Source organism: Apium graveolens, chromosome 10 (assembly GCF_009905375.1).
Source record: "Apium graveolens cultivar Ventura chromosome 10, ASM990537v1, whole genome shotgun sequence".
In the NCBI taxonomy this organism is placed as follows: Eukaryota; Viridiplantae; Streptophyta; class Magnoliopsida; order Apiales; family Apiaceae; genus Apium; species Apium graveolens.
This window is the reverse complement of record NC_133656.1, coordinates 60,660,247-60,685,541: the sequence shown is the minus strand read 5'-3', so window position 1 is coordinate 60,685,541 and position 25,295 is coordinate 60,660,247. Positions and strand designations below refer to the sequence as shown.

General features: G+C 34.6%; 2 protein-coding genes across 5 annotated transcripts; both read right to left on the bottom strand.

The window, feature by feature from the left end:
* Positions 1-166: 166 nt before the first annotated feature.
* LOC141692473 (serine/threonine-protein kinase BSK7-like) lies at positions 167-7,355 on the bottom strand. 4 transcript variants are annotated; one of them, XM_074497333.1, is made up of 11 exons: positions 6,924-7,355; positions 6,527-6,642; positions 6,220-6,437; positions 5,367-5,502; positions 4,323-4,456; positions 4,125-4,230; positions 3,392-3,477; positions 3,024-3,212; positions 1,627-1,779; positions 1,019-1,132; positions 167-710 (listed from the first exon to the last, which is right to left on the bottom strand). In XM_074497333.1, the coding sequence occupies exons 2-11, from the start codon at positions 6,606-6,608 to the stop codon at positions 459-461; spliced, it is 1,470 nt and encodes a 489-aa protein (XP_074353434.1). In that variant the 5' UTR covers positions 6,609-6,642; positions 6,924-7,355; the 3' UTR covers positions 167-458. The 4 variants fall into 4 exon arrangements, with proteins under 4 accessions (XP_074353434.1, XP_074353433.1, XP_074353432.1 ...); XM_074497332.1 differs by having other exon boundaries at positions 6,929-7,354; XM_074497331.1 differs by having other exon boundaries at positions 6,220-6,440; positions 6,924-7,353.
* Positions 7,356-11,300: 3,945 nt separating this feature from the next.
* Positions 11,301-13,403, bottom strand: LOC141690607 (uncharacterized). The gene is made up of 5 exons (XM_074495393.1): positions 13,316-13,403; positions 13,159-13,233; positions 12,258-13,080; positions 12,050-12,191; positions 11,301-11,837 (listed from the first exon to the last, which is right to left on the bottom strand). The coding sequence occupies exons 1-5, from the start codon at positions 13,401-13,403 to the stop codon at positions 11,301-11,303; spliced, it is 1,665 nt and encodes a 554-aa protein (XP_074351494.1).
* Between the last annotated feature and the right edge of the window lie 11,892 nt (positions 13,404-25,295).

The window sequence follows — 25,295 nt, the reverse complement described above, 5'->3', positions numbered from 1 at the left end:
ATATTGTATGAAAGTTCTAATATACCGAGTTCTATCCTTTTTTTTATGGTTCAAATTTTGGTAGATCAAATTTCTACAATTGTTGGATTATATCAAACTACTAACGCGGTATGCATCCAAATATATTGAAAGAAAAATTGAATAACTTTGATCTACAAGTCCAAAGGAGTCATAATTGCTTTCATCTTTTAAATTTTAATACACAATTGCCTGGAAAAGATATACAATGACAAATATAGATGCAAGAGTTTCTTAAATAAGACTGAAAATATGGTAATGTCACAGTATTCAATGGACAATGTAGCAAAATACTCGGTTTCTTTTCTGATACGTGATTTGAACGTGTTTCTTTACTACCGGGCTTGAGTATATGCCCATCGACAGGGCTCCGAATGTTCGTTCTCGAGAGAAACAAAACGAAGATCAAACAGAAGATTTACATATCTGTATGTTACTCTTTAGTGCCCAGAGGTCATATTTCTTTTAGCTTCAAGTGCTGAACCCTCCTTGAGTGCTACTTGTGCTTCTGTCTCCATTTTAAGGGCAAAAAGTGAGGCTGCTTGTAGATATGATGCAATGTGCCAAACTGGAGAAATAACTTGCGCTTGCATTGAATCACCTAGCGCTTCTTGTGGCATGTCACACAGGAGATAAGACAAACTACGCCGAGCAAATACTGTTGGAGAAACCACTGGACCAAAATTCACAAACTGCAACCCCAAAAAGTATAAATAAATAATAAAGAAGTTAAGTAGCTAAAATTTACTTAGAAGGAAACTAGTCAAGGCAACACCAGGTAATTGCATTCCTTGTGCCCATTATTTTAATTATATAACAGTGCTTATGACATCCTAAGACATAATTAAGTTAATATACTCGATTGTAAGTACAGCATGTAGATATTCAATTTATAATGACTGTATTTTCGTTGTTCATCTAAAAGAAACATCATTCACAAACATAGAATCTCCTAAGTAAACCAAGACATATTAATATACCAAATACATAAAGCAGTAACCTGTGTGTAGCATTCGATTGCGGTTTGAAAGTCCTTGTGCCTGAAAGCAGTATCACCCTTTTTCTTGGACTCCAATGACTCTTGCATCTGATCTGTCCACATTTGAAATGAGAGCTGCAGTATTAAGAGAAAACAATGAGCAGTATTACAAATAGAAGTCTCTTTAATATATGTGGATCAAGGCTGTGTATATTCTACTCGCTTTTTGAGTGCAGATTAAACACTGAGAAAAGAGAGAAAAAGGATTGGTATTGTAATTATATTGAACGCAATCGTACTGGCATAAAGAATGTGCATCCTTTAATAAGAACCAAGCATACAGGAAAATTACTGGTTGATATGTTTCTGCGCTACCAGTTTAATAGTTTCTACTATAAATCACAAGATATTTTTTTGGCTTAACGACACATGATCAGTAACGGACCTGGTGATGAGATGGATAGAAAATGAGCACTTACTGAAAGGAACTTGGATGCATTATTATTGCACCAAATGTCATGCGGCTTGTATATGCTAAACAGTAGTTGGACATCACAAGGGATAACATATACTACTGATGACACCAACATATTTCAATTGTGAAAGTTTAAGATGTTCATCTGACTAACCTCATTTGTCGCTCCCTCATCGTCTTTATAAGCAATCTTTTCTAGAATCTCGTGTATAGCAGTCAAGTCCATTCTTGAGCAAGCTTCGCCAAGTGGCGTTTGAGGTAAGAATGAAGCAGTGCTTGCAATACCCATTAAAACATAAGAAGGAACCTGCACATTGACAAACAAAATTTGGTTTAGTCAAACATATCTTAGTACAACAAAGACAATACATATATTAATAGATAGTAACTTTATAACAAGACAATAGCACAATATTAGGATAAAATCTGCTCCCATCTAGACCAATCATGAAGCATGCAACTGTTATATGCTCTGATCCAAAACTATTTTGCAGATTATAAAATAAACTCATCATCCAAGCATTGCTAGGTCTCATGTATATTATCTCATTTCTGAACCGAAACCAACCTCAATCGACGATATCCAACCTTGATAACTCAAAATCGGTTGGAAGTGTCTGACATGTATACGTGTCCAAGTGTTGGACTCGGCAATATTTAAGGTACAGGTTTCTCGCCTAAAGTATGTGTCGATACCCTTGTCTGCATGTCGAGTGTCTGACATGGATCCTTGAGCCAAAATGAAGAGTCAGGGTAACATAGCTCAAAACTCAAAGACTCTGTGTTTTGAGTTTGCTGGCCTCATTCGAGACAAGTACATTTAAGTTTTAACAATTCAAGCCTAAATTATTCTACAATTTCCATTTGGAAAACTTGAAATCCGTAGGCTAGTGTGATTTGTATAGAAGAGGCTTTGACAGTTATGAGTGTTCTTCATTTATAATTATTTAATTAGATGTATTTGTGAAATTTTCATAGTCAAATTATTAGTAAAAGCATTAAAGCAGTAATTTACATTCAAAAGATAGAATTGACAGATTGAAAGGATATCTTCCACAGATTTTATAGAATACGAGTACTCTGATCTAATGTCACCTGTCATGTACAAGCAATGAGATTTTACGGTCTATACACATTCATTCTCGAACAGTACAAGCCTTGGGCAACTAGTTTCTCAAGGAGAGAGAAATCATTATTTTAAAGTCATTACCGCGCATACAACAAATGGAATGTATACGAGGTCTAATTCAAACTTTTAGCCAATTAACATTACTTAATAAAAAACAAAGTCTTACTTAAAGCCTAGAATCATTTCTCAAGAATAATATATTATAATCAGGAATATTATTTAAACAGTTAAATTAGTTTAGCAGTACAGAAAAAAAATAGATAATTTTTGTTACTAGCAAGGTTTCAGATATATTTATAACGTTGGGCAAACTGGTCATGTTAACAGTTAAGCCGTCAGACATTTTAACAAGTGAAATATGATGTTTTTTATACAAATGGAATAATCATGTTGCTTATCTTATGAAAGCAATTGTCACCGACCTCAATTTCCTTTTGTAAAGGTGTCAAAGCCGACACTAATGACTTTGAATTTGGTCGTTCTCGTGGTTCGTATTGCAAACAGCGGGATGCCAAGCGTACTAGCTCAGTCCCATCATCATTAGAAAATTGTCCTTCCAAGCAGGAATCTGTCAGCATCTGAAGGTTTCTATCTCGTATCAGGTCAAGGGCCTGAAACAATTTTCCATGTACCAGATTTAGAACCTTAATTTCAATTATGGCATCTCGATATATCAATACTAGATGGAGTAAGATTTCTGTCAACTGAGTCGATGATTTATTTAAAATATTTATTCTAATTCTGTCTTTTCTGGATTAATACATAATGAGGGTAAGAAGAGAATACGTACATGGCTAGGAGGAATGTGTTTTCCACTGATAAGATCTAGCAAAAGTGTTCCAAAACTATAAATCACACTTTCTGGGGTCACTCTCCCTACATCAATAAGAAAAGAAGGATCATGAAGACGATTGTCTAATAATTAGCAAGTCATCCCAAAATTCCAACTTCGCTATAACATTTAATCTGACCAATTGTCATGCCATTGAAGTACTAAAGACTAGATACCAGGTATAAGAAAACATATAAACACTTCTTTTTGGTATGCTCACAAGACATGGATATAGAGCATCTCATGTCCCTTACTCCGTAAATATAATGATATATTAAGTAAAGAAGTATTGTGCTTACAGTATTACAATGTGTATAATACTTTAGATTAGTCTGAAGCTAAGGTATCATTTCAACATTCAACATGAATTCTAAATTGAAATTTGAACCAGGTTTTTAATAAAATTATTTTTGCAAAGCAATTTCCATCGTATCGCTGTTTCCAAGGAATACTAAAGCAGAACTAAATGATAGTAGTTAGTAGCAGAAAGATTTAAAAGCTGACACAACTACACTCGCAATTTCCATCGTATCGCTGTTTCCAAGGAATACTAAAGCAGAACTAAATGATAGTAGTTAGTAGCAGAAATATTTAAAAGCTGACACAACTACACTCAGGTTATGTGTACATAATTGACAACCTCGGATTTCTATTTACCCAAGACAAATATCCTGTCTGAACAGATCCTTACCAGTTCTTAGATACTCTGGAGGGGTAAATGCCAAATTTGTACTGTAACTTTTTCCATCCCTACTATTTTTCATAAGGCCAAAGCATGAGAGTCTCGGATTACCATCCTGCAAAAATGTGCCCAATTCATAATTAGGGAAATAGCTGTGGAATCCATTTGGTATATAACGCATTGTAACGAATGTAAATATATAATTACCTCGTCAAACAGAACTCTGTACGCATTAAGATCATGATACAAGGCACGACCTTTACTTGTACAATATTCAAGGGCTTCAGCAAGATGTAAAACCACCCTTAATCGCATAGCCCACTTCATTGGTTGTGTCTCCCCTGATTTAGTAGATAAATTCATTATTGTAAAGAGCATTATATACGCAACTGAGTAAGATTTATTCACAAAACAGACTATAACCCGTTCCAGTGCTGACCAATTCAAAGTTTTTTATGCTAAAACAAGGGTATGAAAATGTTACAAATGACGGCATACACTGACTACATTCCTTTTAGAATAAAATCATATAGATGTGACCTGTATTGTACACATTCACTATCACATTCATATTCAATAATCCGATTTTCCATGCATTCCATTTTCCCATATAGTCCATATATTACACAATACTCCCTTTGTCCCACTCAATTCTTAACATATATGGATTGGGTATGGAGAACAGGAGAAGTGCAGAAAAGAAAAGAAATTATATGCAAGTTAGTGAACTACTAATATTAAGGAAGAAAGACTTGCCGTTTTAGAAAATGTTAAATAATATGTAGGACATCCCAAAAAGAAAAAGGTTAAGCAATGAGTGGAATGGAGGGAGTGCGATTTACACTGAAGAAGCCCTGGTGGAGAAAGGGTAGATAAAAGAGGGAAAAACGTAATAAAACAAAGTAATAAAGTGATTACAACCACCAAACCAAAACTGGGATTACAATTGACTCAAAAATACTTTACTTGTTATCTCTTGTTTCTTCTAGCTCTTATACGTCTGGTGTTCTTTGGAAATAGTTTATGAATTTACCGTGATTTATTTTGCATCAAAGGCATTGCTGAGTTATGATGAGTGTCTGCCTGTCTGGCATTGTTTGGGAGGAAAACCTCAAGAACAAGTAAAGAAACAAATTTGAACTGACTAAGAAGTTCGAATAGATATAGTAATCACAAGCACTTATGAATGTAGCCTTCATATGCAGACAAAGCATTTCAAACTTGATAACAATAATTGATCAAGCAACTTACAGTGAAAAAGGTGTTTGGCAAGCGTGTTATTCGGCATATATTCCGCTACAAGTAACCTCTCATCATTTTCGCAACAGCATCCAAGCAAATTTGCTAACCTTGGGCTGCGGAGTAATCCTACGGATTTTGCTTCTTCCTTAAGTTGGAAAAGGAAAAATGATTAGTTAATACACACAGAAAATACTAATTGCCTTTTTTTCCTGATGTAATTAGATGATGAACTAAAGATACCAGGCATACAGAACACAGACACATGATTGTTACAAGAATGAAGTACTAAAGCAGGGTAAAATAGTTGAAAAATATACATAGGACATTATAGATCTGATTTTTTGTAAACAAAAATTAAAGATTCCTTTGTTGGATATAGATATGCACATAGAAGATAGATAAATGTCAGCCAATTTTGGAGCAACATATACTCCCAGTGTGCATAGCTCACTAGGAGTATATATCTGTACAATAATGGAAAACAATATAAAATGCTAAAAAAAGTTTGCTAGAGCTGTAACAATGAAAAGAAAAATAAAAGATCGATCAGTTAATTGAGTTCAAGTAGATCAGGATAAGACTTAAAATTAATTTGGAACGCGGTAAGGGTCAATAGTGGGGAGGATGGAACCAAACAGTAGCGAATATGAAACATGAACAATTCTTAAAATGTCATACATATATAATAATGGCTCACAATACTGGGCACAAGTTAAATTTAAAAAAAAACAGCATAAGAATTATGTTGTTTATAGAATTATGGAGCATATCTTTGTTAGCAGGTCTTAAGAACAAACATATATCACAGGAAAAGACAACGGAGAGGCAGAATGAATCGATAAAGAAAAAAAAATGCTAATACCATGAATTGCCGGGAATCAGGCCAAGCTGATCTATTAAAGCGCTTGACAGCGATCCTCTTTTGATTATCCAGTTTCCCTTTATAAACAACATTAGGAGCCTTTTCACCATGTTCAGAAACTATGTTTTCCACTGCAAAACCGGATGTGGCATTTTTCAGTTGTTCAAGTGTAAATTCACGGAATGCAGGCAAACCACCTGCCTCACCACTAACGTCATCTACTGCAACACATACAAAAACTCATCATTAGTAATCTAAGCAAAAACATATAAACAATACAAAAAGACATCAAAGAGTATCCCAATACTAGTATCTGGCGCCTCGACCATCGAAGTCTTATATTCCGAAACCAAGCAACAAGGAATGAGCTTTGAGCCTTGACAACCCATATCAATCTAATTTACAGAAATCCCTTTTGTGCCTCTGAAATAAAACAAAATACAAATTTCAACTCCAATCAATTTAATCTGTCTAGTTTATCAGCCATTTCCTAAAAATCCTCTTAACATAGATAGCTTATCTCAAAAACTCAAACAAAACACATAATATCCATGCACAAAAAATGTCACCTTTATCATCAAAAATTGCATTAAAAAAACTACTAATTCCATCAATCAACTAAAACTACAGAAGTTACAAAAAAAAAACTACATTTAGCAACAAGTAAAAAACCATTCAGTTCAGAAACACACACAAACACTTACTTTACCTTCAAAGATGAGATCTTTACAAGTCAACTCTCAAAGATGCTTCAAGAAAACAAAAACCCACATTCCAAAACAAAAAACCCACAGAAAGTAAGAGCTAATATCAACCTCTACACTGCATTTAATACAACCCCACCTGAAAAAAGTCTTTGTTTTTTATTTTGTGCAGTACCCTTTTGGATCACATGAACATTTATCTTTATTATCCCACAAATTTCACATCAAAAGAGTTAATCTTTAGCACAAAGGTAGAGAGACAATCCCAAACTCTATACACCCCTCAAGATTCTAAAACTTGGGTATTTTTTGAAACCAACAAAGACTAAATTCCAAATTTAAGTTTTTCTTGGGACCAAAAAAATTATGACAAGTGAACCGAAAAGACTTGAAAATATCAGATCCCCATTACATGAACTATCCAAGATTTTGTAAATTTTTATTACATTTTATAGTGAGGACATAGTACTGCTGGTTAACTCCTGTTGTAATTATTGATGCTCCCTGATTCTTTTTATCATTCATTTTAGATTTCTCATGTGTTTTTATATTTGTTAAAATATTTATTAAAATTTTCTCTCCGAATAAAGTTTCAATTTTCAATTTAGCAAAAAAAAAAGTTTCACATTTCATTAATTAAAATAAATAAATAATTAGTAATTACAAAAAGTGTAATATTTTCCCCTATATTTACTGTATAAGTAAATGTGTATAAAGCTTTTTGATAAAATAATTAAAAAATATGACTCATAATATAAAAAAAAGTACTCCCTCCGGCCCAATTTATCCGTCATATTTGACTTTTTGCCGTCAAATTGATCCGATTTTGACTGAAAATTGCACATAACATATTATTGAAAATATTTATAAAAATTATATTATTAGAAAGTATGTTCAATTTACTTCAATACGTATTTTTCAGTTTTACAGAATAATGAAATAATAAACTGATATTTATGATCAAAATTGAGTTAATTTGATCATCAATAAATTGGCGGGACAATACGCCAATAGAAACTAGGAAGTGAGTAAGAAAGCAAATCCAAAAGCTAAAGACAGATTATTAGTTTAGATTACTTTCTAAAACAACACTTATCTGTCTTAATCATTTGGTTTTCTGCCTTTTAGTTGCCTAATCATTAAAAGGGGTCACTTTCATATAGATTTACTATGCAATTTTAATCACAAAGGGTGTTTATGTTTGTTGGCGAAAGTTATACTATTACTTGTATCTAGCCTTTTCAGTTTGTACCTTTACCGAGGTCGTAAAATTCACAAATCGGATTTACACCGTTATGCTTTCAAAATTCAACTAAACCAATTCTTCAGTTACTCATTTTCGGCATTCGAATATTAGTTTAAATTCAAATGGACCATTTTTTAATTTCCAATCTAAGTTGACAAATCTTTAAAACACTAATGGCCCGTTTGAACGGGAGGTTGAGAGGGAAAGGGTTAGGTTGGTATGGGTTAGGCTAGTTGGGTTGGATTGGTTTGGGTTGGAATGCGATAAAATCAGTCTTCCAGAAATCGTTAAGCGTCCGATAACGGTGAAGGTAATTTTGAGAGATTAATCGGCAAGTTCGAGATTAATAGCACTGATTAATCGAACATTAATCGGAAGAATATAAATATTATTTTTAATTTTTATAATTATACAATGATTAATATGTTAAATATTTGTTTAACAAAAGAAATTAGAATGGTATTAAACAATATCATACACATTTGACATTCGTTATGTACCAATTATTGAGTTTATAATATTAACTTATTTTAATTCACACTTCTAAACTAATTGCAATATGTCATTTTTATATTTTAAGTGAGAAAAATAATATATTAGATTACTAGTTACTTTTTACCAATATTTTATATTAGAAATTGACATAATATTATGTGAAATTATAAAATTAATGAATTAAAATCATAAAAACGTATAAAAAAGGAATTTTTAATTATTTTTCACCTAGGACCAATTTTTGACTCCATAGCCCGCCTAATCTCGATTTTTACCCGATTTTTTTTTAAAAAAAACGCCTAAATCACCTTGGGTCCAAGTCGTGGCGTTTTACTACCGCCTAGGCGGCCGCCCGTTTTTTTAGAACACTAGATGTGATAGGTTAGGTTGAACTCCTACCTCATTTGGGGTTCGACCCTTGTCTTATTTAGATGGAGGGTTGGGTGTTTTATTTATATTTATGATTTTGTGTAAAGTTGGGTGCGGTGAATGGTTGGGCTCAAGAGATGTTTAGCAAGAAAAAAAATGTATAATTTTAAAAATGATATAAGTTTTTTTTAATTTAAAATATTAGAAACCAAAATTTAAAACATTCATTTATACAAACATTTTTTAAAAGGGAAATTTAAATTTAAAAATCGGAAAAACTCTAAACTTTAAAATTAATATTTTTTTTGAATAAAACGTACTTGCATATATTAATTCTTATCCAAATCAAGGTTACATGAAATGAAATCAGGAGCAGCACCAACCCACTCCCGAGAACCTGACATAGAATATGCAGTCTGAGCTAATCTATGAGCTACACTATTCTCAGATCGACTCACAAAAATAATAGACACTTCCTCAAAGTGTGTAAGACTCTCGCTACAAGCTTCCACTATAGTATCAAAATTAGATCGACCTCTAATTTTGTGAAAAGCGTCCACTAGTAGCATGGCATCTGATTCAAAGATGCACTTGTTTGTTCTCCACCCTCGTATCCATTTCAACGCCTCTCGAAGACTCCATGCTTCAGCTTCTCGGACCTGCGTTGTTCTTTGTAGTACATTAGTTCTCGCTCGAAGGAAACACCATCTATCATCCCGCACAACACAGCCAATACCAATCCTATCAGCCCCTGCATAAAATGATGCATCCAGGTTTATTTTAACCCACCTTTCTGGCGGTTTACACCACGTTTTGGAGTGTCCAAGAGCAACAGTTTTACCCAGAGCCTCCGTTTGTCGTGCTCGTTTCCAATCAGACACTAGATTTAGTGCCATTGCCTTCATACCAAAAGCAGACATGTTCACGCTTTCCCATATCCATTTGTTCCTTCTCGACCACAAGGCCCAACACAACAACCCATCCATCACAGATTGCTCATGTGTACCTGCCTCAAATACTCGTTTGAGTATTAACATGACAATGACATTCTGAGTAACATGGACCAAATCAAGCATTCCAACCGAGTTCCATACTTCCTTTGCAATACTACAACTAAACAGCGTGTGAATAGCATCTTCAACACTCTTATGACACCATGTACATACATCCGAAATATCAACTCTTTTACCTCTCAAAGCAACAGATGTTGGCAACACATTAATACAGGCTCTGCACAGAAAGTTCAATATCTTGCCAGACAACTTTAAACCCCAAATCTTCTTCCAGAATCGTTTATTCCCACCTGCAGATTCCCCTCGAAGACGTCTGTAGCAGCTTTTAACCGAGAACTCCCATTTATCTTCAAACACCCAGTACCAAGAGTCTTTTTTTGCTCGTATAGGAAGTGGAATTTGTAAAATTAATTGTTGGTCTCGTTCATCAAATAAGTCAGATATCACCTCCACATCCCACCTCTTTTGACTTTCATCCAACAACCCGTGCACCAGTACATGTTGTGGCTGTTCTGGAGCTTCAGTTGCGAGATAGCCATTATTCGCATCCGGAAGCCAAGGCTGAAGGCACCTTCCATATCCTAGTATTCATCCCATCTCCAATTCTCCTACGCATGCATTGTTTCATTATTGTCTGGGTCTCAAAGATGCTTCTCCACATATAGCTCGAATTCGATCCAAGTGATGCATTTAAAAAATCCGACTGGGGATAATATCGTGCCCACATAAACTTGCTCACTAGAGGGTTGCTTTCAATGATCAAACGTCATGCTTATTTTGATAACATTGCTAAATTAAACTCCGCCAATTTCTTGAACCCTGGACCTCCATCTTCTTTAACGTACACATTCGATCCCATGATAACCATTTGATCCCACCATTCGTCCATCCTTTACCCCACCAAAAGGCATTCATTATCTTTTCTAATTTATCACAAACTGCATTTGGTATCAACAGCAACTGCATCCATAAATTTGGAATGGACTGAGCAGCCGTCTTGAGCAATGTTACTTTACCAGCCCTCGATATGGTCTGATTATTCCAACCCTGCAATTTATGATCGACTTTCTCTATTAAAAGCCTGAAGTCTGCCACCTTATTTCTTCCAATATTCATTGGAACACCGAGATACTTTCCTGGCGAGTCTGCTTCTTGAACTCCAAGCTCGTGGCAAACAACACTCCTACATTCAACAGTCGTATTTGGTGAGAAACTTATAATTGACTTATTGTAATTCACCATTTGACCATAAATCTATTCATAACGATTCAGAATCCTCTTCATTACCCCTGCTTCTGCAGCATTTGCACGAAATAAAAAATAGCAATCATCTGCAAATAATAAATGAGAAATTATTGGCGCTTCTCTTGCAACTGTGCATCCATGTAGCAGTCCCACATCCTCATTCCTCCTGATTATAGAACTCAAACCTTCCGCACACATTATATAAATGTAGGGCGAGATAGGATCACCCTGACATAAGCGCCTTTGAGGGGAAATATTACCAAATTCCCCATCCTTGTGCAAGAAACTGTATGAAACAGATTGAATGAATCTCATTATTCGGTCAACCCATATGTCATGAAACCCGAATTTTTTCATCATATTGAGTATAAAATCCCATTCCAATCTATCATACGTCTTAGAAATATCTATTTTCAATTCTGCTAAGCCATTCTTCCCCTGTGTTTTCCTCTTCAAATAATGGTTTATTTCAAATGCCAACATCGCATTATCTGTAAGAAGTCTCCCCTCAATAAAAGCACTATGTCTATCCGACACAATTTCAATCTATTCGATATTACTTTAGATAAGATTCTTACCAACACATTACAAAGTGAGATAGGTCTTAGATCAGACATAGTTTGAGGCAATTTCTTTTCTGGAATTAAACAGATAAGAGAGTGATTTATACCAGCTGGAAGCAACCCCGTACTCATGAACTGCTGGCAAAACCGAAATATGTCTTCCTAAACTATACTCCAGAATGATTGAAAAAATGCCGGATTTAGCCCATCTGGACGAGGCGATTTATCCGGGTGCATAGAAAAAACTGCCACCTTTGCTTCCTCCATTATCACCTCAGCTATCAATTCCTCATTCTCCCTTGTTGTAACTTGCGAAACCAGTTCTCTATCTGATAATCTACCGCCCGTATTTGCTACAGTAAACAACTGGTTAAAGTAATCCTCTACAACAACACACACTTACTGGGTTGTCTCCTTCCGCTCCCCATTCCCATCCTGAATGCGCTCCAAATTATTAGTTTTCCTCCATCCTGACGCAAATTTATGAAAGAATCCTGTGTTATTATCTCCCTCTCGTAACCAAAAACTTTTAGCCCTTTGCCTCCAATAAACCTCCTGCTTCTCCAACAAATTCATATACTGCCATCTCACCTCATTATACATGTTTATTCCCAAAGAATCACGATGAGATCGAAGCTTCCTCAACTTAGCACGAAATACCCGACCCTGCTGTTTATATTCATTAGCCAGCCCACCTCCCCATTCTTGCAACTTCAGGCCACAAAGCTTAATATTTTCCATAATTTCAGATGCTAATGCTTCATTCCATCCATTGTTAATCACGATTTCACACTCCTTTTCACGCAGCCAGGAGTTTTTAAATCTAAAACGACGTCCATTTGGCTGGAAAACTTTTTTGTGTAAATGCAAATATAATGGTAAGTGATCTGAAGTGGCCATTTCCATCACTTGCACTTCTTCCTGTGGAAACAAATCACTCCATGCACGGTTCGCTAATCCCTTATCCAGCCTCTCCTGAATCCAATTTAGTTTACCTCTTGACCTTTCCCACGTGTATTTTTCTCCCACAAAACCTAGGTCCACTAAACCACATTCATTGACAACCTCGATAAAACCCTGAAGCAAATTAAAGGGATGTGGTCTCCCACCCCGTTTTTCATCCGTGCTCATCATATCATTAAAATCACCAATAATACACCACGGTAAATCCGATTTATTCGCCAGCTCTCGCAATAAGTTCCATGACTCTTGTCTCTTTTCCCGCTCTGGACAACCATAGAAACCAGTATATCACCATCTCTCAACCTGCTCGTTGAAAACCTCAAAGTCTATATAATGTTTACTTCCACCCTTGACTTCGCATCCCCCTTCGTTTTTCCAGAATAAAGCTAATCCACCGCTATGCCCCTGTGCATCCACTGACCAACAACCAGCGTAATTTAAAGTTTTACAGACATCAACTACTTTTTTTTTGAAATAGTTTCTGAAAAAAAATAATACTAGGCTTTAATTGTTGGGTAAGCTCCTTTAAAAAATGAATTGTCCATGGTTTATCCAGCCCACGATAATTCCATGATAGCAGACTCATTGTTGTAGGCGGGCCTGTACAACAGGTCCCACATCTAGCAAATTTTTTGGCCCAATATTTGATATATCCAGCCCTTTTGATTCCTCATTAACTACCCCACTTGAGTCTACATTAGTATCCTCATTCCCCCTCTTACATTTTGAATTCGTGATAGTTGTTTCATGTTCAATTATTTTCCCGCTCATCTCCATATCTCCCGTGATTTTAGCACCGAGATTTGAATTGCCCTGATTAAACTGTATTACACATATCTCTCCTGTAATTTCGGTGATGCGCCCATCTACCTCCATGAATCTCGCACCCATATTTTTTGCCTGATCGGCAGTGTTTGACGTCCGATCCCCACCGGAATTCGAATGCCAACTCTGACCTCCTTCCCCCCCATTACGTATCCACTGTGCACCAATGTTCTGATTTCTCCCACCCCAAACAGGAGCTTGTAAACACGTTCCATATGATCTCTCAATGGTTTTATCAGGATTTGCATAGACAATGCCACAATCCCGATCGGAGTGCCCCATCAAGCCACACACAAAATAAAAGGTACTCAATCGTTCATACTTAAAGTTTATCCATGACCATGCACCGCCCTCCCTCCTAAGTTTTATCCTCTTTTTTATCATCTTGTTTACATCCATTACAAACCGGATACGATAAAATATTTCCCCCCCTGGATGTTCTGAGGATCAGCTTTCACAAAGGTACCAACATAATTACCTACACTTTCTAATAACTTTCATGACGCCATACCTACAGGCAGATCACAAATCTGAACCCATATCTCCATTTTATTCAATTGAACCGTATGTGTTGTTAGTGTTTGTGCCCTAGAGACAACACTATTATGTTTATATTATGAAACATTTGGATTATTAATTCTGATTATATGGATTATTCTTTAGTAATTTATTATATCTTTATTTTCTGCGATAAGATGTTAGATTAATAAATGTCCTTGGAATATGATATGTAATTTTATATCTCTAAGTACGTGACTTAGAAATGAGATTATGAGAATAGTATCGATATTCCTAAAGATCCCTAGTCGAGTATTATTATTAAGGGACAATAATAATACATTAAGACTAGTGTGAATGTTGACTGATGATCACATCTCATTGATCATAGGTATAGTGATACTAAAGTCAAAATACAGGCACATGTATTATATACATGGTGCTGGAAGACCCAATGTGAGATTCTACATGTCTGTTGTGTCATAAGTAATTCTCACGGTGATAATGATGTATTGGTCCTTAGACTTGAAATCATTATATTTCTATATGAGAATTAATATACTTTGGTTGCATTAAAAGTTACCTTTGACCGGGTGATGATAAAAGTGTATATTGGGTATATTATGAATCATATGAGAAATATGAATGATCTAGAAAGGATTTAACCCTCCTATTTAAGGAGTGATATTATTGGCCTCTTGTTTGAGTTAGACTATGAAATGCATGGCCATGCTCAAATGTTGATTTGATAGTCTACTCATCGATCAAGGAAACCTGGATTAAATTATGAAGAGGATAACACATAACATGTCTCGAGTTTAATCTATAATATATGGTTAAAAGGATTATAGTACATTGTACATTATACACAAAAGGTTTAATCGATCACCGATTTAATTATTATTACTTGGGTAACAATGATGTATTACTAGATGCCGCTCATTGTTTATGATTTTAAATTAGATTTAAAATTGTTGCCAACGTAATAATAACCTAAAGGGTCGCACAAAGAATGATTGGAGGATTATTTAATTTAAATTCGGATTTAAATTAAATGTAAATAATTCGAATTATTTGTTATTAATTAAGTGTGACTTAATTAAATAAATAAATAGGAAATTCGAATTTGATATTAAATCCGAAATTAAGTTATTGGATGATTAAGTGAAACTTAATAATACAATAATTAGAATTTCGAATTTAATAATAATAATAATAACTATAAAATTAAGTCTAGGGTTGGAGGCCCATTAGCTCTTGCCTATATAATATCTTTTTCTAATAGAATTAGGGTTACACGTTTTATTTTGATAAAACATAAACCCTAGCAGCTTGAAGAGAGATAGAGAGAGCAAGAAGGCGGCCTCAAGAACGTGCTAGTACACACCCATCCTCCGGGCGATCATTTGTGTGGATACCTTCAAGGCGTAGATCGTTCCAGCTACGGGCTATGTGGTGATCATTCAAGACCTCCATCTTTCCATTAACGTAAAGCTTCTTAAGGTAAACATACTGAACTACGAATTAAATATTATTTTTTGCATGGATCCTGCGGAGTGTTTCATTTTTTAAGATTTAAATTTACGTTTTCGTTGCGTTTATGTGCTAAAAACCCTTCAATGGCATCAGAGTTACTTGCGAAAAGTTTTTAAATCGTTTATGTGTTTATTCGTTTTCGATATATGAGAATGTACGTGATTCGCCATGATTTGATGTTGATATAATATACTTATATATGTATGGTTTTGAATATATGATATTCATGTGAGTTGTATAATCATAAGATGATTATGCAATATGTATATATACTGATATATACATGATTTATGTTTGTTCTAATAATGAGAATCATATTAGATACGGATTCTGAATTGGCTGCTGTAAATTTGCTGAAATCTGGGTCTGGTGTCCGATTTACGCAAACGAATACCCTATTCGATAGGTAAACTAGCGTCTGAACAAAACTGATAGCTAAAGCTATCAAGGACTCGTCTGTAAGGCGTTTGACGTCGTTTCCTGCCCGTAAACAGTGATTCTTGTTTTTCTAATTTGATTATGATTTTTCTGATTTTTGTCATATTTTTTTATGATTAGATCATGGATAATATGATATGTTAAGATCAGATTATATGTTTTAACATGCTTTTATGTGTTGTATGAGCATGGTGGATGGTTATAGCCTTTCGACCTTAGTGTAATGGTTTTGGTTTTGGTTTTAAATACAACTTGCATGTCGTCAATCTTTGTAATCATAAATCTCGAATGTAACGCGAGTTATTCTTGTAAGTTCATTAGATTAGTTTTACTTTCAATCATGTAATATAATTGAAGAGTCAAGAAGGCTATCCAATGGAGGTGATTCAAAGAAGAAGACGAGACATACAAGAAGTCTAAACAAAGAAGAAGACTTATGTAATAAGTAGTTGTATTTATTTCCATCACCATATTAGATTGACCTTGATCTTTATCATGAGCTTGATAAAGAGCACATAGGATGGGGCCATAACCAAACACATTTACTTTATTGCACTTTACATATTGATGTATGAATGTATGTATAGAATAGTTAATGATGTATGCTTTAATTAGATTAATCATGCATGAATATATGTATTAGATACGTCACCCATGCCGTGCCTAAACAAGATAAAATTTATAAGACTCAAGATTTTAAGATTTACAAACGATTATGAGATTCTCGTGTTTATGAAACACGGAATGAAATACGAATCTTCTTTATTTCCGACATGGGGCGATTTTGTCAACAACGGGTTCATAGAACTTGTAAGGCTGTGGGTTTTAAGCGAGACCGATGCGACTCCGCCACTACCTGGAAATCAAACCATTGACGAGTATTGATTTGAAGTATTCTATTCAAGGAAAAATTGGGAATCTCTTTATGATGGGATCATGATCGTTATAATACTAACAAAACCCTAATGTTTATATTAAGTTATTTAGATGCCTTCCAATATGTCCAACACGTTAACCCCTAAATCGATAAGGAGTGGGTTCGCCAGAGCGAAGTACTCCCATCTATTGTGGGATGGCGTGTTGAAGTATATGATACTTTTTAGACCTTTGGGTTTTAACTTAACTAAGTTACCACAATAGGATTGTGAACTTAGAGGCATATAGTTTGGTGATATTTATTGGATAAATAAGGATAAATATTGTTCTACTAAACTATCCAAGAGTTATATAGTTGATATAATTGACAAATGTTGTCTACCTTATTGAATCATGTTTTAGGAGTAAAGCCAAAGCTGAACTAAAACGTTGTGAAAATTTGGATCTTGGCTCACTAGAAAGTATATAAAAGATACTCTTTCCGAATTAATAGTTAGGGCTATTAATTTGATAAAATAGTGGGAGATATATATTTTGAATATATATGAATAATCACTTGAACATAATTTAATAATTCTCTGTAAACTAATTTATCTTATGCATTTTAAACATTGTAGATATCAAATGGCAATCAATTCAAACAACTTCTCTGTACGATCAGTCCTTGAGAAGGACAAACTGACAGGAACAAACTTCCTTGACTGGCAGAGGAACTTGAGGATTGTCCTCAAATAAGAGCGCAAGCTCTATGTCATAGATATCCCTCGCCCTGTACCTCTCACTGAAGGAGCATCCCGTGTTCAACATAATGTTTATCAGAAACATATCGATGATGACACGAATGTTCAATGTCTCATGTTAGCGACCATGAGTGCTGAACTTCAGAAACAACATGAGAATATGGATTCTTATAATATGATTGAGCACCTTAAACATATATTTGAAGGACAGGCTCGTCAGAAGAGGTTTGATACTTTCAAATCGATGCATGCATGTAAGCAGGGAGAACGTGATCCGGTTGGACCGCATGTTCTAAGGATGATTGGGTATATTGAGTACCTTGCCAAGTTAGGTGCCCCGATTGCTGTGGAGCACCAGATTGACCTAATTTTGCAATCTTTAAACAACAGTTATTCTCAATTTGTGATGAATTACAATATGAATGAGATAGATAAGAAACCCACCGAACTGTTGGCTATGTTGAAAACTGCTGAGACCAACATTCAGAAGACATCCCTTACTCCCATGTTGATGGTGAATAAGGGGAAGGCCAAAGGAAAGGGTAAATGGAAAGGGAAGAGGAAGATGGGATCTAAATTGAATGCCAATCCGAAACCTGATCCGACCAAGGCTTTGAAGCCTAAAGGTGGTATTCCAAAGGTTGGTGATTGTCACTATTGCAATAAACCAGGTCATTGGAAGAGGAACTGTCATGCATATTTGGAGGATCTGAAGAAGAAGAAGGCTGTTGTTACTGCTTCTGATTCAGGTATTTATGTTATTGAAGTCAATTTGTCTACTTCTACATCTTGGATATTAGATACTGGATGTGGTTCTCACATTTGTATAAATGTGAAGGAACTGCAGGGAAGTAGGACATTGGCGAAGGGAGAAGTCGACCTACGAGTTGGCAATGGAGCAAAGGTTGCTGCTTTAGCTGTAGGGACTTATCGTTTATCGTTGCCCACTGGGCTTGTTTTAGAACTAGATAACTGTTTTTACGTGCCTGTGATTTGCAGAAACATTATTTCGGTTTCTTGTTTGGACAAGAAAGGTTTTTCGTTTTTGATTCAGAACAATAGTTGTTCCTTTTCATTCAATAATGTTACCTACGGGATTGCACGTTTGTTTAATGGTTTATATATTTTCTTGATATAGATACTCCTATCTATAACATAAATAATGATAATAAACATATTAAGATGAAAGACTCAAATTAAACATACCTTTGGCATTGTCATTTAGGTCACATAAATGAGAAACGCATTTCCAAATTACATAAAGATGGTTACTTGGATGAGTTTGATTTTGAATCATACGAAGAATGCAAATCTTGTCTCATTGGAAAAATGGCTAAAGCTCCTTTTACCGGACAAGGTGAAAGGGTCATCGAACGATTAGGACTTATACATAGTAATGTATGTGGCCCAATGCGTACGATGGTAAACGGTGGCTTTTACTACTTCATTACTTTTACTGATGATTTCAGTAGATATGGATATGTGTATCTTTTGAAGAACAAATCCAATTCTTTTGAAAAGTTCAAAGAATACAAGGCTGAAGTGGAAAAGCAAACAAGGGAAAGTATAAAAGTTCTACAATCAGATCGTGGAGGAGAATACTTAAGCCTCGAGTTTAAAGGTTTCTTGAAGGAGTGTGATATCGTATCACAAGTTACTCCTCCTGGAACGCCTCAATGGAATGGAGTTTCTGAGAGGAGAAATTATACCTTGTTGGACATGGTGCGATCGATGATGAGTCTAGCAGATCTTTCAATAAGTTTCTGGGGTTATGCTCTAGAAACGACTGCATATACACTAAATCGAGTTCCAACTAAATCGGTTCAAAAGACTCCATATGAGATATGGACTGAGAAACGTCACAACATGTCTTTTATGAAAGTATGGGGATGCGAAGCGTTTGTGACACGCTTGGTGTCTGACAAGCTGGGACCAAAATCGGATAAATGTTATTTTGTGGGATATCCTGAAGAAACTAAAGGGTATAGTTTCTATAATCCTACCGAGAACAAAGTGTTTGTTGCTCGAACCACTGTATTTCTTGGAAGAGAGTCACTTTCATAGAAAATTAGTGGGAGGACTATAGATCTCGATGAAGATCGAGTTATACAAAATAATATTGAACCAGAGTTGGAAAATGGGCAGGAAGTACATCAAGATGTTCCTACTCCGGAAACACAGGTTGTTCATAGATCTACTAGGGCACGTCATGAGCCAGAGAGATATTATGGATTTCTCTTGACTCAAGATGATGATGTAATGCTCATAGATAATGATGAGCCTCTTACCTACTAAGATGCTATGAACAGTCCAGACTCCGAGAGATGACTAGAGGCCATAAAATCCGAAATGGAATCCATGTATCAAAATAAAGTATGGACTTTAGTTGATCCACCTGAAGGGGTAAAACCTATAGGGTGCAAGTGGGTTTTCAAGAAGAAAACTGACATGGATGGTAAAGTACAGACCTATAAAGCACGACTGGTGGCAAAAGGTTTCAAACAAGTTCATGGTATAGACTATGATGAGACCTTTTCACCAGTTGCTATGGTCAAGTCCATCAGGATTTTGCTATCAATAGCTGCATACTACGACTATGAGATTTGGCAAATGGATGTCAAAACCGCTTTCTTAAATGGGAGCCTTGAAGAGGATGTATACATGATACAACCTGAGGGTTTTGTCGATCCCAAGTTTGCTAAGATGGTTTGTAAGTTGCTTCGATCTATTTATGGATTGAAGCAAGCCTCAAGGAGATGGAATCGTCGTTTTGATGAAACAGTCAAAGAATTTGGCTTTATTCAAAATAAAGATGAACCATGTGTTTACAAGAAGGTTAGTGGGAGCCACGTGGCATTCCTGGTACTATATGTAGATGACATATTACTAATAGGGAATGACATACCTTCTCTACAGGCTGTTAAGACTTGGTTGGGAAATAGTTTCTCGATGAAGGACTTGGGTGATTCTACCTATATATTAGGGATCAAGATCTATAGAGATAGATCAAGGAAATTAATCGGCCTAAGTCAGAGTACATACATTGACAAAGTATTGCATCATTTCGGGATGCAAGAGGCAAAAAGAGGATATGTCCCAATGTCTCATGGGATATTGATCTCAAAAGACAACTGCCCTAAATCATTAGATGATAAGGGCCGTATGAGCAAAGTTCCATATGCTTCGGCAATTGGATCTATAATGTATGCGATGATATGTACTCAACCTGATGTTTCTTATGCCTTGAGCATGACGAGCAGATACCAGTCTAATCCTGGCGAGGGTCACTGAACAACAGTCAAGAATATTGTTAAGTACTTGAAAAGGACTAAAGATTCATTCATGGTGTATGGAGGAGATGATAAGCTGGTTGTAAAGGGTTACACTGACGCCAACTTTCAGACAGACAGATTCGATTCAGTATCTCGGTCAGGTTTTGTGTTTTGCCTTAATGGAGGTGCTGTAATCTGGAAGAGTTCAAAACAAGAGACAGTAGCTGATTCTACAATGGAAGCTGAGTATATTGCTACCAGTGAAGCAACCAAAGAGGCTGTTTGGATACGGAAATTCATAACGGGACTTGGTGTGGTTCCATCGATCACAGATCCAGTTGATCTTTACTGTGATAATAATGGAGCCATCTCGCAGGCTAAAGAACCAAGGTCCTATTCCCGGGCAAAGCATATACTTAGGAGATATCACCTCCTTCGAGAGATTAATGAAAGAGGATATATATATATATATGTAAAATGCATACTGATGATAATGTTACAGACCCACTGACTAAGGCTTTGTCGCAGCAAAAGCACGAAGGTCATACTAGTTCCATGGGTATTAGATATATGGGTGATTGGCTCTAGTGCAAGTGGGAGATTGTTAGTGTTTGTGCCCTAGAGACAACACTATTATGTTTATATTATGAAACATTTGGATTATTAATTCTGATTATATGGATTATTCTTTAGTAATTTATTATATCTTTATTTTTTGCGATAAGATGTTAGATTAATAAATGTCCTTGAATATGATATGTAATTTTATATCTTTAAGTACGTGACTTAGAAATGAGATTATGAGAATAGTATCGATATTCCTAAAGATCCCTAGTCGAGTATTATTATTAAGGGACAATAATAATGCATTAAGACTAGTGTGAATGTTGACTGATGATCACATCTCATTGATCATAGGTATAGTGATACTAAAGTCAAAATACAGGCACATGTATTATATACATGGTGCTGGAAGACCCAATGTGAGATTCTACTTGTCTGTTGTGTCATAAGTAATTCTCACGGTGATAATGATGTATTGGTCCTTAGACTTGAAATCATTATATTTCTATATGAGAATTAATATACTTTGGTTGCATTAAAAGTTACCTTTGACCGGGTGATGATAAAAGTGTATATTGGGTATATTATGAATCATATGAGAAATATGAATGATCTAGAAAGGATTTAACCCTCCTATTTTAGGAGTGATATTATTGGCCTTTTGTTTGAGTTAGACTATGAAATGCATGGCCATACTCAAATGTTGATTTGAAAGTGTAACGCCCCCTTTTAATAATAAAAGGGGATATTACCTATAATCCACAAACCTGCAAATAGAGTACTAATATATTTCTAAACAAAAATTAAACTGTCTTAAAATCTTCAAAATAATATTAAATCTCCAAAATGTCTAAACCAATAATATAAATGCTGAAATCTCTAATAAGAAATTAAGTCTAAAATTCTAAGAACGAAATCCTAATCAACGAATTGGGGTAGCTCTCCATCACACAATCCCAGATCCCCCTAAGCACCTGCCTGAAAAAGAATACGGCATGAGCCAAACGCCCAATACGGATTTGGAATACAGTTTATAAAACAAGAGATCATAAATAAATAATCAGCAATTTATAATAAACAACAATTTTAAAAAAATAAGTAAGGCTGAAGCAACGAGAGGTTAGGATATATCATACCGAGATCAGAACAGATACAAATACACACATCATAGGGTACCTAATGCGTGCAACAGAATGAATAACGTGTACGGCATATACAACGTCACCATAAATCAAATCAAAAATCAAACTCTGGGTGCACCCACGTATCCTGAACTAATATAAAATGTGCAAAAACTCCTCCCAAGAGCTAACAGAAGGATACGCCGTGACCAATCACACTGTCACGGAAGTGTCATGTCACTGGTGCCGCAATGACATGGCTGTAGTACCCCTACAGCTGGTTAACTCGGTATACCCTAAATCACACTAAGGGTTCAAAATAAAAATATTCTCGCAAAATTTAAAATCACTCGACATAAATAATTCAGATTTTTAAAACAGAGGGTGTCATAAATAATTTTGAAAATTGCATAAACAGATATTTATAATTTTCCAAATCAATTTTTAAAACAATTTTCAGAAGTCAAAATATCCAAACAGTTTTAACGGAGCGAATAAAATATGAAATTCAAGAAAGCAGAGATATTAAATTTATAAGAAGAGGAGCGCTGAATAAAAAGGGGACATAATCCGTACCTTGAATATCGCAACTTAAATACTAACCAGTTCCGTAAAAGTCCCTCTAAACTTCCGAGTCCCGATCTATTTACAAAGATCATAATTTATTATTAATAATTTATTAATCATTTATTTTTCATTTAACAGAAACATACTAGTTCACTGTCATTATTTACTACCATTATCTAATGAGCTACTAACATTCTACTAAGTCAAATAGACTAGACCTCATTCATTCTTTTATATTATTATTAATGTATATACTAAAAGAACTAGTACATAAACTCTATACATCTAGCTGATACCAAATAATGATGCCTTCTGCATGAACCAATACTAAAATTGGGTCATCATAATAATTTTATTATATTATTTTTTAACTAAGCTAATAAAAATAGATGACATGAATATTGAACCTACTTGTACATATTTAATATAAAGCTGGGCGACAACATAAAACTTGTAAACTAGCATTATATAAAATTTATGGCCAAAATAAAACCTTGTTTACATAAAGATAAAAAATACATAAATATGTAAACTAAAATATTCGATCAAAAATATTCAGCCCACAGCCCTACTCATGTTTCAAAATTTGTGACCCCATGTACAAATACAATCAATACAATCATAGCACTTAAAATATAATTCTTTAGACTCACATAACAACAAACTTGATAAAATAGTGGATATTAATGAGAGAATTCATATCCATAAACGTATAACAACACTACTATTATATGGTACATGATAAAAGAGTTACCTTCTCCTTTTAATAAAAGAAATGGTTAGAAAGCAATTCCCCTGATCTCCTTTCGTACTTTTTGCGGCTTACTCTGTTTGTTTCTCTTCCTTTAGGGTTTTGTCATTATTTAGTTTGTAGTTTTATATAGCCCTCTAATATCCTATAGCTAATAGAAGTCTTAGAGAAACAAATGATTTCAATTTAAAATAGAACTAGTAAAGAGATTATAAAAAGTTTGATATTAATTATTAATAACAACTTAAATTACTAATTCTTTTCCTAATCAAATTACTAAACTAACTAATATTATTAATTCTATTCTAATTCAGATTTATTATTATTATTATTATTATTATTATTATTATTATTATTATTATTATTATTATTATTAAAATTCACATATATTACAAATACTCTACTCATCGATCAAGGAGACCTTGATTAAATTATGAAGAGCATGACACATAACATGCCTCGAGTTTAATCTATAATATATGGTTAAAAGGATTATAGTACATTGTACATTATACACAAAAAGTTTAATCGATCACCGATTTAATTATTATTACTTGGGTAACAATGATGTATTACTAGATACCTCTCATTGTTTATGATTTTAAATTAGATTTAAAATTGTTGCCAACATAATAATAACCTAAAGGGTCGCACAAAGAATGATTGGAGGATTATTAAATTTAAATTCGGATTTAAATTAAATGTAAGTAATTCGAATTTTTTGTTATTAATTAAGTGTGACTTAATTAATTAAATAAATAGGAAATTTGAATTTAATATTAAATCCGAAATTAAGTTATTGGATGATTAAGTGAGACTAAATAATACAATAATTAGAATTTCGAATTTAATAATAATAATAACTCTAAAATTAAGTTTAGGGTTGGAGGCCCATTAGCTCTTGACTATATAACATCTTTTTCTAATAGAATTTGGGTTACACGTTTTATTTGATAAAACATAAATCCTAGCAGCTTGAAGAGAGATAAAGAGAGCAAGAAGGCGGCCTCAAGAACGTGCTAGTACACACCCATCCTCCGGGCGATCATTCGTGTGGATACCTTCAAGGCGTAGATCGTTCCAGCGACGGGCTACGTGGTGATCATTTAAGACCTCCATCTTTCCATTAACGTAAAGCTTCTTAAGGTAAACATATTGAACTATGAATTAAATATTATTTTTCTCATGGATCCTGCAGAGAGTTTCGTTTTTTAAGATTTAAATTTACGTTTTCGTTGCGTTTATGTGCTAAAAACCCTTCAATGGCATCAGAACTACTTGCGAAAAGTT